At 38.1% G+C, this 14098-nt stretch overlaps 2 protein-coding genes and 1 long non-coding RNA gene across 4 annotated transcripts; 1 reads left to right on the top strand and 2 right to left on the bottom strand.

Moving 5' to 3' along the window:
• The first annotated feature begins 3002 nt into the window (after window positions 1-3002).
• LOC147566835 (uncharacterized) lies at window positions 3003-6325 on the top strand. The gene is made up of 2 exons (XR_015230576.1): window positions 3003-3408; window positions 5256-6325. It is a non-coding gene; the product is annotated as an uncharacterized LOC147566835 (long non-coding RNA).
• Window positions 6011-8450, bottom strand: LOC147566836 (10 kDa chaperonin-like). Of its 2 annotated transcripts, XM_086653384.1 has the most exons (3): window positions 8249-8444; window positions 6964-7103; window positions 6011-6280 (listed from the first exon to the last, which is right to left on the bottom strand). In XM_086653384.1, exons 1-3 carry the CDS (start codon window positions 8351-8353, stop codon window positions 6232-6234), a joined length of 294 nt encoding a protein of 97 aa, XP_086509510.1. In that variant the 5' UTR covers window positions 8354-8444; the 3' UTR covers window positions 6011-6231. The 2 variants fall into 2 exon arrangements, with proteins under 2 accessions (XP_086509510.1, XP_086509511.1); XM_086653385.1 differs by lacking the exon at window positions 6011-6280 and having other exon boundaries at window positions 6960-7103; window positions 8249-8450.
• Window positions 8451-12790: 4340 nt separating this feature from the next.
• Window positions 12791-13324, bottom strand: LOC147566837 (uncharacterized). The gene has a single exon (XM_086655805.1). It carries the CDS (start codon window positions 13322-13324, stop codon window positions 12791-12793), a length of 534 nt encoding a protein of 177 aa, XP_086511931.1.
• Between the last annotated feature and the right edge of the window lie 774 nt (window positions 13325-14098).

The raw sequence follows: 14098 nt of genomic DNA on the forward strand, positions 1-14098 counted from the left end.
TGACCACCACCAATTGTAACTCCCACCACCATAGGTTTTCCACCATTACTTTGTATTCAAGCTCCATTATTGTGTGTCTATTGGATGTGTAACTCATCTAGCTAAATGCCTATATAAAGAGGTTACTTGTTAATGAAGAAGATGGATCAAACCAATGTATCATAGTACTCAATATATCAATGTACCGAAGTAGAGAAATTCTCTACAAACATATGAATACAACTCTAGTTCTACTTGTCTCTATATCTTTTTGTCTATATTTCTATTGTTTTTCTTCTTCCCTCCTTTATTTTTCACAACAGTTGTGGTATTTAGTGGATAATATGGACTATAACCATATTGACCTCCAATTACCTTTGGGTGACTAGTAGGAAGAGAAGAATAGGTCAAACCCAAAATTCATTCTTTCGGTCACCATTTTTTTTCTCGAAAAAAATTTTAATCCCTGTCCCACTGTCCGTCAACTAACAATATCGTCACACATCGAGAGTTGGGGCATTCCTATAAGAAGAAGGCCGCGGCTTTGGGGAATAAAGAAAATTCTCCGGGGAATAAATTCTCGAGGGAATCCAGATTTTTTTGAAAATTCTCCGGGGAATAAATTTTTATGGGGAATACATAATACATTTTTTTGAAAGTTCTCCTCCACCTCATCTGTTCTCTCTGCCACTTCATCTTCTCGACACCTCATCATCTTCCCCGGCGAAAGTCGCCGACCGGTCAATTTTCCGGCCGACGACCTTCAAACATCAATTTTTAAAAAAAAAAAAAAATTCTCTCTCCTCTCTCTCTCTCATTTTTTTTCTTTTATCTCTCTCTCTAGAACAGATCTAGAGAGAGAGAAGGTCTGTTCTCACGAACAGACCTTCAATGGTTATCTTCAACTAAACCATGGTAATCTCCGTCAAAAAAATTGGAAAGAAGTTGCCGATGCCGTCAATGCCCATCAAGATAGTTCTGGTAAACCTCCTAGAACTGATATTCAATGCAAGAATCGAATTGATACTATCAAGAAAAAAAATACAAACTCGAGAAATCAAAACCATTTCCTTCACAATGGCCTTTCTATTCACGTTTAGATTACCTCATCGGAACCACCACCACCACCAAAATTAATACTACTCCTACTACTTCCAAACATTTCAAAACCACTCTGATTTCTTCTCTTCTTCATAAACCCTCTCCTCCTCCTCCCGCCGTTAAACTATATAGCCCTAATAATCCTAATCGTTACCCTCTTCCTATCACTGCTATTTATTCCGGTGGATCTTCATCTAGATCTAGGTTGAATAACTCTGCTGGAACGACCGAAAGCTCTGGTGGCGGTGGTGGTGGTGGCGGGGAGGACTATGATGACTACGATGATGAGGATGATGAAGATGGTGATGATCAAGAAGATGAAGAAGAAGAAGAAGAAGAAGAAGAAGAAGAAGAAGAGGTGTTGTTTGATACAAGAAGTAGAAAGCGTAAGATCGATGGTGATTCTTTTTCTGGTGGTGGATCATCGTCGTCTTTCAGGGAGTTAGAGCTGTTACCAAGTTTGGAGAGATGTATGAGAGAATTGAGAACTCGAAGCAGCAGCAGATCATGGATATGGAAAGACAATGGATGGATTTCACTAAAGAAATCGAATTAAAGAGGACTCAAATGTTTATGGAAATTCAGCTTGAGATTCAGAAGATGAAACGCCCTAAATATTCATCTAGCACTACTACTGGTCAGTCTCTCTCTAGAAAATCACTTCTACCTTCAACATTGTTCTTTTGGTATCTTGGTTTTGTGCAAAAACCCTAATTTTTTGATTGTTACATGCTTGAGAGTTGTGGGAATTTCACTTTATCAATTGTTTGCTGGAACACCCATTGATACATTGAATGATTGGGTACTGTGGTTTTACATTGTTGGTTTCTCCTTTTGATCAAAATATGATGCATTGAAGTTCTGGTTGTCAATTTCGTAACATAAAGTGTAGAATTGCTTTCTTGATTAATGGAAGCGTAGTTTGTGAGTCGGACCTAACCGGGAATGTGTTTTAGGTTCTATTTGATGAGCTTTTTGTAATTTCAGATGCTGGATTTGTATTTTGTCCTCATATAGGTCATAATGTTGGTTCATGAGAACAGACCTTCTCCCACTTTCTAGATCTGTTCTAGAGAGAGATTGAAAAGAAAAAAAAAATTTAGAGAGAGAGAGAGAGAGGAGAGAAAATAAAAAAAAAATTTCTTTTTATGTTTGAAGGTCGCCGGCCGGAAAATTGGCCGGCCGGCGACTTTCGCCGGAGAAGATGATGAGGTGTCGAGAAGATGAAGTGGCAGAGAGAGGTGATGAGATGGAGGAGCCTTTTTTATAGCATCTTCTAAAATTAGAAGCCCCTCAGCAATAAAAAGAAACATAAAAAGTCAATCTTATTTGACTAGTTTTAAGAAAAGTCTTTATTCCCCGGAGAATTTTCTTTATTCCCCAAAGCCGCGGCCTAAGAAGAATAAGGGTGGCAAAAGTTACTTCAGTCTCAAATTAGATATGTCCAAGGCTTTTGATCGTATTGAATGGTCTTTCATTCTGGACTAAATCCTGCATATCCACCTCTTTCATGGTTGTCCTCATTAACGGTCGTCCCTGACCCACTTTTATCCCCACTTGCGATTCGTCAAGGTGACCTTCTCTCCACATTTCTATTTACCTTAGTTATACAAGGGCTGGGTCGCCTGGCAAAACCTACTATTAATCACTGCTCCTTGGAAGGTTTCCCACACCCGCCCCAAATCTAGTTATTAAGCATCTTTTTTTTTTTACGGACCTCTTTTGTCAGGCCTCGGGCCAAATAATCAACTATACCAAGTCAAATATCTTCTTTTCCAAGAACACTCATCCTGAATTCAAAAGTATAAGCGTTAGGAATCTTAAAATCAAGAATGCTTCCCTTTCCAAGAAATATCTTGGTGCCCAACTCTTCATTAGCGCTAAGTTCGTTTTTAACTCTATCAGTGATTGTAACACCCCTATTTTCTATATATATCAAATTAGGTGGAAATAACAAAACTCTAGGTCAATTTGGGGTTGGGCCTAATATGAAGAGTAAGTTAGTGTGGGCTTGAGCACCATAAAATAGAAATGGGTTAGAAGGAAAACTAGGGCTGCTTGAGTTAATTATATAAAAAGGGGTCTAGAGCTCTTTTTGTAGATCTAGAACAAAACTTAGAGAGAGAAAGAGAAATGGTATTCTTTAGAGAAGATTTTGATGAATAAGTTGAAGAAATCTATGTATTGTTTATGTTATGGTTAGTATATCTTCAACAAGTCACTCTTAGTGAATGAAGAATGGATAAAGAAGAAAAGAGGTAGAGATGGAGTTCTCTAGAGAGAGAAAGAGGCATGATTGTGGTCTTGATGTCATCTAAGGCAAAAGAGGTAGATTTCTTATCTCCTAATTCTTTTGTAGGCTTTTTCAATTTATTCCATGATAGGTTTAATATTGTTAATCACATAAGTTCTATAAAGAATGATTGAATGATTTAGATATTAGTTCTATCTTGAATTCCATAAAATATCTATATAGGACAATGTTTTGATCTAACTTCAAAATTAGATCTGGATTTATTGGTAACGAATCTCGGTGTGTATCTTATATGGTTGGAAAGCTCTGTTTGTCTACTTTCTAGTGGTTCAAACGGTGAGTTAATTGGAGTTCCGAGCGAGGAGTTATAGTAGTTTTCGTATGAGGTGTCACAGCAGTCCCTACTGTAATTTGGTCTACATTAAAATTAGATCTGGATTTATTGGTAATGAATCTCGGTGTGTATCTTATATAGTTGGAAAGGTCTGTTTGTCTACTTTCTAGTGGTTCAAACGGTTAGTTAATTGGAGTTTCGAGCGAGGAGTTATAATAGTTTTCGTACGAGGTGTCACAGCAGTCCCTACTGTATTTTGGTCTAGATTAAAATTAGATCTGGCATTGATTGGTATTGAATCTCGGTGTGTATCTTATATGGTTGGAAAGGTCTATTGGTCTACTTTCCATTGGTTCAAACGGTGAGTTAATTGAAGTTCCGAGTGAGGAGATACAATAGTTTTTGTACTAGGTGTCGATACAATCTCCAATGGGCGAATTGATTGAGATAATTCACATGGTTTCTATTCTTTAAGCAATGTATTTCCTAGGTATATGATACACTATATTGGTGAGTCTACATTTGTTAACTATTATTGTTATTTGTTTGTTTGAGGTTGTGATCCGCGTGAGGATCTATCATGAGCATCATCCATTTTGACTTGCCATTTGTTGTTGGCTTGAATGATTTGGTGAACTTGTTTGTAATTCTTTATTAAAGCCAATGTTTGTGGTGTGATGCTATTATGATTGTATGATGCTATTATGTGTGTGATGCGATGGATGTGATGGAAGGTTGAATGAGTTTATGTGGTTGGTTCGACCCTCTCTACCGGAGATGATGTAGGTATGGAGCGTATGGGGTCGGCGCTAACACAATGGATGACCTTGTGGGCCACACTCTCATTCGACTCATGTTTGTTGTATGATGTTATTACGTGTGTGATGTGATGCAGGGTTGTTTGAGTTTATGTGGTTGGTTCGACCCTCTCTACCGGTGGCGATGTAGGTATGGAGCGTATGGGGTCGGCGCTAACACAATGGATGACCTTGTGGGCCACACTCTCATTCAACTTATGTATGTTGTATGATGCTACTATGTGTGTGTTGATGAAAGGTTGTATGAGATTATGTGGTTGGTTCGGCCCTCTCTACCGGATGTGATCGAGGTATGGAGCGTATGGGGTCGGCGCTAACACAATGGATGACCTTGTGGACCACACTCTCATACAACTTGGACACTAACTTGTCATATCATTCGACGAGAGTTGGATGATTGTGTCTTTTGGCATAATGTTTTGTCGACTTAATTGCTAAGTTAGGGTTCTATAATGGTCTATCTTGGTGAATGGTGTGATCTTTTTATATCTATTGAAAAAGAGAAAGATTTATTATCCCGAGAGTTAATATTGGATTAGAATAAGAGGACGTTGAAAGCCTAATAACCAAGAACATAAATTACTAATTTCTACATGTGTGTGGTAAATCTCGTTGTATTATGTTAGTTGTCACGTTAAATTTCAGATAACGCCAATAATGAATATGAATGAAATACTTCCTTGATTGGGGATTGAGCTTGCCTACCCGAGACTTAGGTTTGAGGAAATCTACTGCAGTTGGGTTTTAACCCAGCTATTTCATTTTTCAGGTATTGATTGTGCACTCATGGTAGGCATCGCTCGTGGATCCAGTTTGAAGGTCTCAAATCTTCGATTTCAAGGTGGCTTGAGATTTGGGATTTGGGGCGTTACAGTGATAGAATTAACTCTAATAAGTTATGATGTTCACAAAATAACTTTCTTTCTCAAGTTGTGGCTGCATAGTTGTTCTTTCAACAATTGCCGCAGCCATTCCCCGATACCAAATGCAATGCTTCGTGATTCCCAAATACGTTTGCAGGAGCATCAAGGCCTCTTAGAAGTCCTTTTCGTGGGGAAATCCGAAGGTATTACTAAATCTTGGGCCAAAATCAGTCTTCCCAAAAAATTTGGAACCAATATGCAAAAAAAAATTTGGAACCTCAAAATTCATGATCTTGAAAGCTTGAAGACGAATGTTCTGAAACTTAAAAGTTCTAGAATACTGAAATTTCTGAAAAGTACTATCTAATCTAACGAGGTGGATTTAAAAAATATTATCCAAGTCTTAATTTAGTTTTGACAAAAATAAGTCTTAACATAGGGTTTCTAATGTGTCTTTTAAGTAGTTAGATATTGAGATTCAGTTACTCTATAAGTGAGTTGTGACTTTTATCTAAGAGAGACTCTCTTTGGAGTGACAACTGAATTTTCATCACCACCACTCTTCTTCTCCACCCTTCACCAGTTCCACCACCAATACCCCTCCAGCAGTACCACACCACCACCACCATTTTAATGAGCTTCATGTTTGATGGAGCAAGACTTATAAACCTCATACTTTTTTGAAAAAAAAAAAGTTCCTCCTCAATGTGGATCACTGTAATGGCTAATTATAATGTTCTTCGGAAATTAGTTCTTGTGTCAAGAACATCACAGAAACGGTTAGTCCAATCATGCAAACAACTAATCTATTCTACATTCTTAGAATTCCCTAAAACAGAAATTGACCATTCTTCGTCGTTTCTTGACATAAGGAGATAGAAATCAATCGTGCAATGTTCCCAAGATATCGTCATCTCTGTACAAATGGTACCTGAAATAGTTCCAGATGAGTAATCAATCAGTTTCTCTCTTCATTTTATGCTTGATATCAATCAATAGAATCTTACCACTGCAAAAACTCATTGCATGATTAACAACTAAATTATCATTAAAATGCATTACCCAAATAATAAAACAACATAACTTGGATAGTGTTTGTATTTTCTCATTGTTCGAGTCTGAAATTGACTTGTCTGGTTTGTCTAAATCTCAATCATCGAAATCTGGCTAGTTTTAGTAAATGGAACTAATATAGGTTTTTTCATATAACGGACTCTTAATTCCGACTTATTTTCTACCTGATTCAAATGCATATAAAATCAGCCGAAGGAATACTTTTAGACGAATTAGACAAAACAAACATTCTAAAACTTTACTGGCATCAATTCAGAGAATCGGGTCAGATTTCAGATATGGCAGAGAGAAGAAGCAAACACAACCACTGTGTAAGCAACATAATTATGAATCAGCTAACTTAGTTGTGAGCGTTGAGCTTAAAGAGATAAGCTAACAAGTAACAGCTCACTACTAGGACAATAATCAATTTAAAAAATGACACCAACTTCGGCATATATTAGTAGATTTTTTACATGTTCCAAAGCCAAGTAAGAATTTAACACCAATAATGTAAAGAACCAAAAAAAAATATAGATCAAAAAGTAGAGCTAAACTTACTCTTTCTCATCAAGCTTAACTTGAGTTCCTCCATATTCGGGTAAGAGAACAGTGTCTCCTTCTTTCACGCTCACAGGAATAAGTTTACCATCTCTGTCTCGAGATCCGGGACCGACAGCAATAACTTTTCCGGAGTTTAGCTAATACACCAAAAAAAAACGTTTTCACACAGTCATGATCAAAATAAGAGGATGAGAATTGAATGGCAGAGTACACTATCGCTTGGAATCAGTTGTATATTTTATGGTAATTTGCAGTAAGCCAAGATATAAAGAGGTCAACATAGACTACTAATTTTAAAGTAGAAAATTCGGCCAAAGACCTAATTTCCTTTTGATCACGGTTAATAAGACAAGTCAATGTTTTTTAGACCTTGTGTTCCTTTTGCAAACCATATTAATAACACTAAGGGAAAACTTGTGCAAACCAGAGCAAACTATGCATAACATAGGTATGAGTTTCAAAAAATTGAGTAAACCTCACTCTATGCAAATCCATGCAAATTTTACAAAAGGTACATAACGCCTATAAAAATTGATAAATCATTTTCAATAGAAAAAGTTGGTACATAGGGAATTTTCACCAATTTTTCCGTTTTATAAAGTACGAAGAGTAGTGAAGCTCACTTTAGCTGAGTTGTAACATGTCTGTCTCTGGGGAGATCAAAGTTCCAATCTTTACTATTTCTAGTAAAACATGGAAAGTACCAACCAAATATTTAGAGCTATTTACATCCTATTTGAGAGCTTTTTTTTTTAATATTCACTACAAAGGCATTGATGCATCGATAGGATGTGATAAGCACGATAACTGCCTAATTACTACTGGCCTAAAGCCCGACGAATTAAATGGCCTAAAGCCCGACGAGTTAAATGGCCTAAAGCCTACATAAACTACTTTATTTATACCCAAGTTCGATATTCCTGGATTTGCACTTCCATGGGATCGAACAGAATTGAAGAATTTTAGCAAATATTAACGGAATGAGCATATAACAAAGTATGCAAATTATGCATTCATAGTTCATATCAAATATCAAAGGAGGATACAAATATTGATGATTTGAATGTTCCACCATAAAAATTGTATTGAAACTCAATGGCACATAGATGAGTAGAAATAAGGGTAATTTTGTGTATTGAAGTTTACCAGTTCCACCAAAACTCAATCATGAAATCAGAAAATGGTATAGAAGTAAACTAAGATTAGCTTTTTATCCAATTATGAAACAATGGTACATAATGAGATCAAGGAGAAACAGATTGGTCACAGTGTAATCTCTTACCTTGCTGATCTTCTCTGGAAGTAAGATTCCGGCGTTGGTTTTTGATGGTGGAACGATTTTCTCCACCAAAATGCGATTCAGGCAAGGGATCAATCGTTTAGCCATTCCTTCAACAACCCCAGAGAGAAGAGTGAGAGAGAGAGAGAGAGAGAGAGAGAGAGAGGGACACAGTGAGAGTAAAACGATGAGGAGTTCCTCCATGGGTAAGGCCGTAAGGGTTCAAGATGGTGTTGAATGGGCCGGGCCGCCCAAGCCCGTAAAGTATTTTGAGGCTGGCCCGACGCTGTGACGGGCCAGGCATGTCCGTGTTTGTCCAGACTGGGCCAACTTTCTGGTCATCGGGCCATGTGTGGCCCTTTTGTCCGACCCATTTAAAGGGTAGTCAAACAAGTCTCTTGAATTTTTGTTTCATTTTTATTTTTTTAACATACTATATTGGATATTTGTCTAAGTACTAGTGCGCAAATGACTCCTTTTGGTAGTTGATGATACATAAAATGGTCACCAGTTGACTATATCGGCAATAAGTCAAGAAAAGATCAAAAGTTCAACAGGTCAATCCGTACGAAGACAACATGATCGCTAAGCCCGAAGAGCTATGTCGCACGTATGAAAGAAACGAGAAGAATAAGTTTTATCATGAGTTTAAATTCATAAACTTGTTGTTGTGGGAACAGAGGTTAAGAAGTGAGACTTCAAAGACTTATCTTAGCAGAAGTGGGACTTATCTTACCAGAAGCATTTAGAAGAGTCAACTCCAAATGTCTTCCTTAAAATACTTCAAAATATTATTTAAAACAGTAACCTTAAAATGAAATAAAACCTAAACGAAAGCTATCATTAAAATAAAACTCAAAGTGAGAGTCTTCAACAAATTGAAATGGAAGTTCTCTCAGCACCAACAACTTACTTGTATTCTTTGTAGTCGTAGCTTGGGTAAACTGAAAAGAGGTCATATCCCCAAACTTGTTCACAAAGACTGAGATTGATTTTTCAACCTTTTGGCACAAGATTGAGAGTGCCTCTTGAAACCAGTAGTACCACTAGTGGGCTTGCGGTATCTGTTATTGTCACACATCTTACATTTAGCCATTTTTTGTTTTTATAGGATTATCAGTATCAAAATAACTAGAAAATCATAGTTAATCCAAACCTCAGAAGACCTCAACAACTTAATTATTCTTCTAGCCCTAGCTTGGCTAAACTGAAAAGAGGTCACATCCCCAAACATTCACGAAGACATCAAGTTGACTGAGATTGATTTTCAGCCTTTTGGCACAAGATTGAGAGTGCCTCTCGAAAGAAGTAGTACCACTAATAGACTTGGGGCCTCTAATATCCCCACACATCTTGCATTTACCTTTTTTTCAAGATTATCAGAATCAGGAAAATATATGAAATCATAGTTAATCCAAACTTCAGAAGCCCAACCTCTTTTGTGAGACTTTTTTCCGCTTCAACTACAGGAGCAGGAGCATTTGCAGCAGAAATATGGTTGAAGGTTCACCAGAATCTACAGTCCCCACGTTAGTAGGAACAACAACATGTGCACAAAGGCATGAATCTATAACTTGAATCCAAACCATAAGAAATATTAGTTTCAAGATGAAGTCCCGCCATCACAATGATCAGAGAGATAATAACTAACATCACTAGTTAAAGTCAACAAGTAAGGTTGATGGGTGCATACCTGCCTGATCGCCTACTATGCTAGTATGAACAGTTTTTTGGAATTGTCAATATAATGAAATGGTATGACTAGATCCGAAGAATCCTTCTGGCTTTCATGATTCCATCGAATTTCGTTTTTTATTCAAAAATGATGTTGTAGAATCTGTAAATCTGAAAAGGGGTCAACAAGTAATCGACTTTTTTTTCATAAAAATGTGGTTCAAGGTATGTGTCAAATCTCTTCATCACATGATTCGATGAAATATCTAGGATCTATGTCCCGGTTTAAACAGAACAGAACAATTCCTTCAACTTGTTTTAAGAGTACAAAGAATCTAATGGAATCAAACAAGTACGCATATGAAGTTAGTAACGTGGAGAAAAGATAGAGAGATAGAAAAACCCCAACATGTGCACAAAGGCCCCTCCGTTTTTGTTAAAAGGCCTCCCCGCTAAAAGCGCCCCTCATTATAACAAATTTGGTTATAGGGGCCCCTCTACAAAAAAGCACCTCCTTCATCTATATTTGACCTAACGGCAAAGTTAACGCCGTTAGGTCAAACTTAACCTAAGACCAGACCCTACATTGACCTTCCCTAACACATTTCATCCCTCAGTTCTTGCAATTTCAAACTGAGAAAAGTCTCTCTCTCTCTCTCTCTCTATCGCCCTCTCTCTCTCTCAAATCACCAAACACTACGTTAATCACTCGGTTGCATCTCTCTCGGTTAGTACCTCTCTCTATCTCTCTCCTTGTATATCTCTCTATCCCTGTATCTCTTAGTACCTAAATCAAACCAAGAAAAACCCTAGTTTATGTTTTCCCTAGTTTATGTTTTGTTTGATTTTTGAAATTAATGACTTAATAACTTCAATTGATTGATTTGCAACAAAAGCTAACAAGTTTCAGACCTAATTTGTAGTTCATTGCGTCTGGTTGTGGGAGAAAAGAGGGAGAGATAGAAAACCCCCAAATTTTAGAGGAAAACCATTAAATTTAACCTTTATATGATTTTATTTAGTTGTTTTTGATTTGATGATCTGTGTTGTTATGATATTCATGATTTTTGTTCAATTTAGTTTGAGTTAGTAATTTTATTGGTTAAAAATCATAATACGGTTGCACCAGACCGTAGGGTTCCATTTACTTGTTTCTATGCAATATTTCGGGCGCACCAGACCGATTTTTTGCCATTACACGGCTCGTGGCCACCGAAATATTACACACCAAGATTTGACCTACTGTGCAAAATTACGGTGGGCACGAGCCGTGAAATGGCAAATAATCGGTTCGTGCCCACCGAAAATATGCACAATAGCTATTGTGCAATATTACGGTGGGCTCGAACCGTTTTTTTTTGCCATTTCACGGCTCGAGCCCGCCGTAATATTGCACAGTAGGTATTGTGCATATTTTCGGTGGGCACGAACCGATTTTTTGCCATTTCACGGCTCGTACCCACCGTAATTTTGCACAGTAGGTCAAATCTTGGTGTGACTTTATTTATGCTTCCTAATGCCATTTTTTCCAAGTTGTTTGACTTTATTTATATATCTTATTTCACCTTTAGTCATGTCTGAACGTGTCGCACAAGCTGTAAGTGCGAGAAAGAGGAAGGATGATGCTAGGAAGCAGATTGTCGACGATTCGACGAGTGAAGCAGGTGCGGATCCTTTTCCAGGAGGGCCGACGGACCGAAGTGTTCTCAAGAACTATGAGAACCATATTGCATACCAGATTTGGAATGGCAAGGTACGTGTATGTGTTTCTGTTTTTCGCACTTATCAATGTTTAATATAATGATATATTGTTAACTTTCAATAAACGTAACTTTTATGTTTGTTTACGTAGGATCGTTCTGTTTTGAAAGTACATAATCACGCAAGTGGTGTGCTAGTAGGGGCCCTTGAAAGTAAAAGTATACGAGATTCAAAGAAGGAACATGTTTGGGACCTAGGACTCGAGTGTAAAGTAGTTCGTGAGAAGGTGCAAGCATTAGGACTTCTGCAAATCGCTAAGTACTCTTACTAGAAACTTGACCGGGTTCTTATCACGGCTTTCACAGGGAGGTGGCATGAAGACACTAACACCTTTCACATGCCATTTGGAGAAATGACGATCACACTAGAGGATGTGCATCGTATTACAAGACTTTAGATTACATGTCACTTGGTTCATCTTGATAATGATCATGTAAATGAATGTGCACTTCTGGTGAAAGGTTTAGGGGTGACACCTGAGGTTGCGGAAGCAGAATTAAAGGTGACTAAGTGCAAGAGTGTCCAAATGTTGTGGTTGAGGCAAATCTATTCGGGTAGCTTAGACAAAGATGACGCACGGAAGAAAGACAATTGCGTCAGAGGGTACCTTCTCCATCTTATGGGCTCGACTCTTTTCTGTGACAAGAGTGGTCCGAAGGTGCCTGTTTGCTACCTTACATATTTGATGGACTTGACGAAGGTCCCTAAATATTCATGGGGCACGGCTGTGCTTTCTTACCTTTATAGGCAGCTCGGTCATGCTTCCACTAAGGGTGGACAAATGGCGGGTTATCTGCCCCTCCTTCAGGTATTTCTCACATTATTATAAGTTGATTAATTTAGGAGTCTATCTTCTTGGTAGTAATAATTGTTTTCTTGTATAGGCATGGATTGACGAGCATTTTAAGCTTGGTCTGTCGGATTTGAAAAAGGATTTCGACATTAGCTCGGATTTGCCTCTGACGGGTAGATGGACGGAGCATGATGCACATGGAAATCTAGATGACAGACTGGTTAACCTCCGAGAGATGATCGACGATTTGGAGGATCGAGAGGTAAAATTCTATATACTATGGTATTTTGCATGTTAATTTGACATTGAATGAGCATCTAGTATAATAATTGTGTTATATAGGTTATTTGGGACCAATATACACCCAACAATCGGTCATAAAAAGACCCAAACATGGCTTTGTATAACTCTGGACGTGTTTCGAGTTCATTAAGAACACCTTTCCGGATCTCAATCCAACCTACCTCTGAAGGATACCCGAGACCAAGAGCGACGGCTCTAAAACCACAATGACCGTCTCCTGGCACGTTTGTAATAGTACTGATAAACGGATAAATCACCTCAAGCATTAGACGTAAAAATGAATCACCACTACCGCGAGATCTCCTACTGGCTTTCCGTGCACTTTTAACCGATGGAACCGATGTTTCCGGAATACATTGTGCATACTCCCAATGAGAAGGATCTCTCTTAGTAGATATGGTTGCTTCCTTCTCTTTTCTGTTCCTTTGTTTCTTTGGGGCTCCTCGGGTTTTCGATTTTGCCAAAGGTTCTGTCATGGATGTCATTGAAGGACAAACAATACTCCTCAACCTTTCTAATATGGCTTTTCTCTCAAGACCGGTCGACATATCCCACATGGAGTACAACAATCCTAATTCCTAAGAACTCTGAAGTTCGTTATATACTTCAGGAGTAGGAATAATTGAGAGTTTAGTCCATTGTGGGTCAATGAGTGACAAAAATATCACCTCACCGCGTCTCATAATGATTTCCATCTTGTGAGCACAAGGGAGACCATACACAGACCTATACACACATCCATACAAATTTGAATCAATTCCTATAGTTTTAGCCCGCTCCACCTCATCTACCAATAGGTCAAGTGCATTGTGTGAGACATAACCCCTGAGTTCCCTAATGGCGTTGATTTGATGAGACATCTTCACTGATGTACGACTTTTCTCGAATGTAGCTTTAATCGCAACAATCTCTGTCTCAGTCATTGAATGTATAGATTCCCAACATGTGACGAAGTTACCCTCGGATGTATCCAAGTTTCTTTTCAGCTTCGCATGTGCACCTTCAACCCTATTCGTTGTAGTATTACCCAAATGCATCACATTATCGGTCCATGCCGTTACAAAATATTCCCTAAGTGGCAACCAAGTCTTCTGAACATAAATAACATCAATGGCATTACTCTTCGACCACGTTGTGACGAAATCTTCAACAGTGCGATTATAATCCGCCTCGGTTTCCGCAAACATGATTAGTCGAAACATTGACATGAACTTTCGGAATGGTTTGTTTTTAAAGTGTGGTTTAACCTTTCCAACCACACACTTATCTATATGGAAAGTACATAATAAACGATCTGCATGTGGGGAGACTTCACCTATTGC

This window comes from Eschscholzia californica, unplaced genomic scaffold (genome assembly GCF_041429995.1).
Source record: "Eschscholzia californica isolate CP2 unplaced genomic scaffold, dmEscCali1.0.p SCAF_1, whole genome shotgun sequence".
Classification (NCBI taxonomy): domain Eukaryota; kingdom Viridiplantae; phylum Streptophyta; class Magnoliopsida; order Ranunculales; family Papaveraceae; genus Eschscholzia; species Eschscholzia californica.